The sequence below is a fragment of the Volvox carteri genome (assembly GCF_000143455.1).
Source record: "Volvox carteri f. nagariensis unplaced genomic scaffold VOLCAscaffold_71, whole genome shotgun sequence".
NCBI classification, from domain to species: Eukaryota; Viridiplantae; Chlorophyta; class Chlorophyceae; order Chlamydomonadales; family Volvocaceae; genus Volvox; species Volvox carteri.
Window position 1 is genome coordinate 461,141 of NW_003307614.1, and position 883 is coordinate 462,023.

The following is an 883-nucleotide window of genomic DNA, read 5'->3' on the forward strand; positions in this document are numbered from 1 at the left end:
AGGGGGGGGGGGGGGGGAAAGGGGCGAGGGGAGAGGGGGAAGGGGAGGGGGGAGGGCGAGGGGGGAAAGGACTCGGCAGCTAGTTCCTGTTTCTTTACGTAGCGACTTGGCCCGCTACGAAATGAGCACTAGGGGTCCCAGGTAACTTAGGGTCACATGCAGTATCCGCACATCACTCGTCCGTGGTTCCGGGCACTTATGCCCCTCACCCCTCCAACATACATACATACATACATACATACATACATACATACATACATACATACATACATGCCCATCCCCATCCCCATCCCCATCCCCACGAAGGCGGTGTCTTCGAGGAGGCGATTGCCAGTGCCAGCATGTTCCTGAGGCGAGGTGACGTCATCGCCAAGACCATCCGGGGCCCAGAGGGGGTGGTGGATACGGTGTGGCAGGTGCGCACGCGTGTGTGTATGGGTACGCGCGTGTGTGTGTGTATGGGTACGCGCGTGTGTGTGTGTATGGGTGAGGCTGTGTGGGAAGGGGAGAGGGGGAAGGGGGACTTGGAGCTCCAAGGGAGATGTCGAGGGGGAAAGATTGGCATTTAAGAGCGTGCGGTGGCCGGGCAGGGGGAATCGTTTTGGGGGCCTTATGCCCTCTCCCGTCCCCCGTCCCCCGGCGTGATTCCCCCCCTGGTGGTGTCCATCCCCCCTCCCTTCCCCCGTCCCCGTCCTGGCCATCTGTTCCGTACCCTCCTCGGGCCCCCCTCGGCCCCAACGTGGTTGCAGGTGTTTTCATTCGTACATTCTCCAACGGGCATCACGTCCTGGACCGCCGTCCCTAGGACCTGTACTGCACTGTACTGCACGTACTTGTGACTCCCAAGGCCTCAATCACACAATCACAATCGCATACACAATCA

The 883-nt window shown here is 60.2% G+C and overlaps 1 protein-coding gene across 1 annotated transcript in view; it reads left to right on the forward strand.

Annotated features, from left to right (window-relative positions):
• The window catches only part of VOLCADRAFT_119655 (uncharacterized protein), a gene marked incomplete at both ends in the record, with an annotated part of 7,740 nt that overhangs the window by 4,496 nt on the left and 2,361 nt on the right, over positions 1–883 (forward strand). The window contains one exon of the mRNA XM_002957244.1: positions 307–416. Within this exon, the coding sequence (XP_002957290.1) occupies positions 307–416 (110 nt within the window). The remainder of the gene's footprint in view (positions 1–306; positions 417–883) is intronic.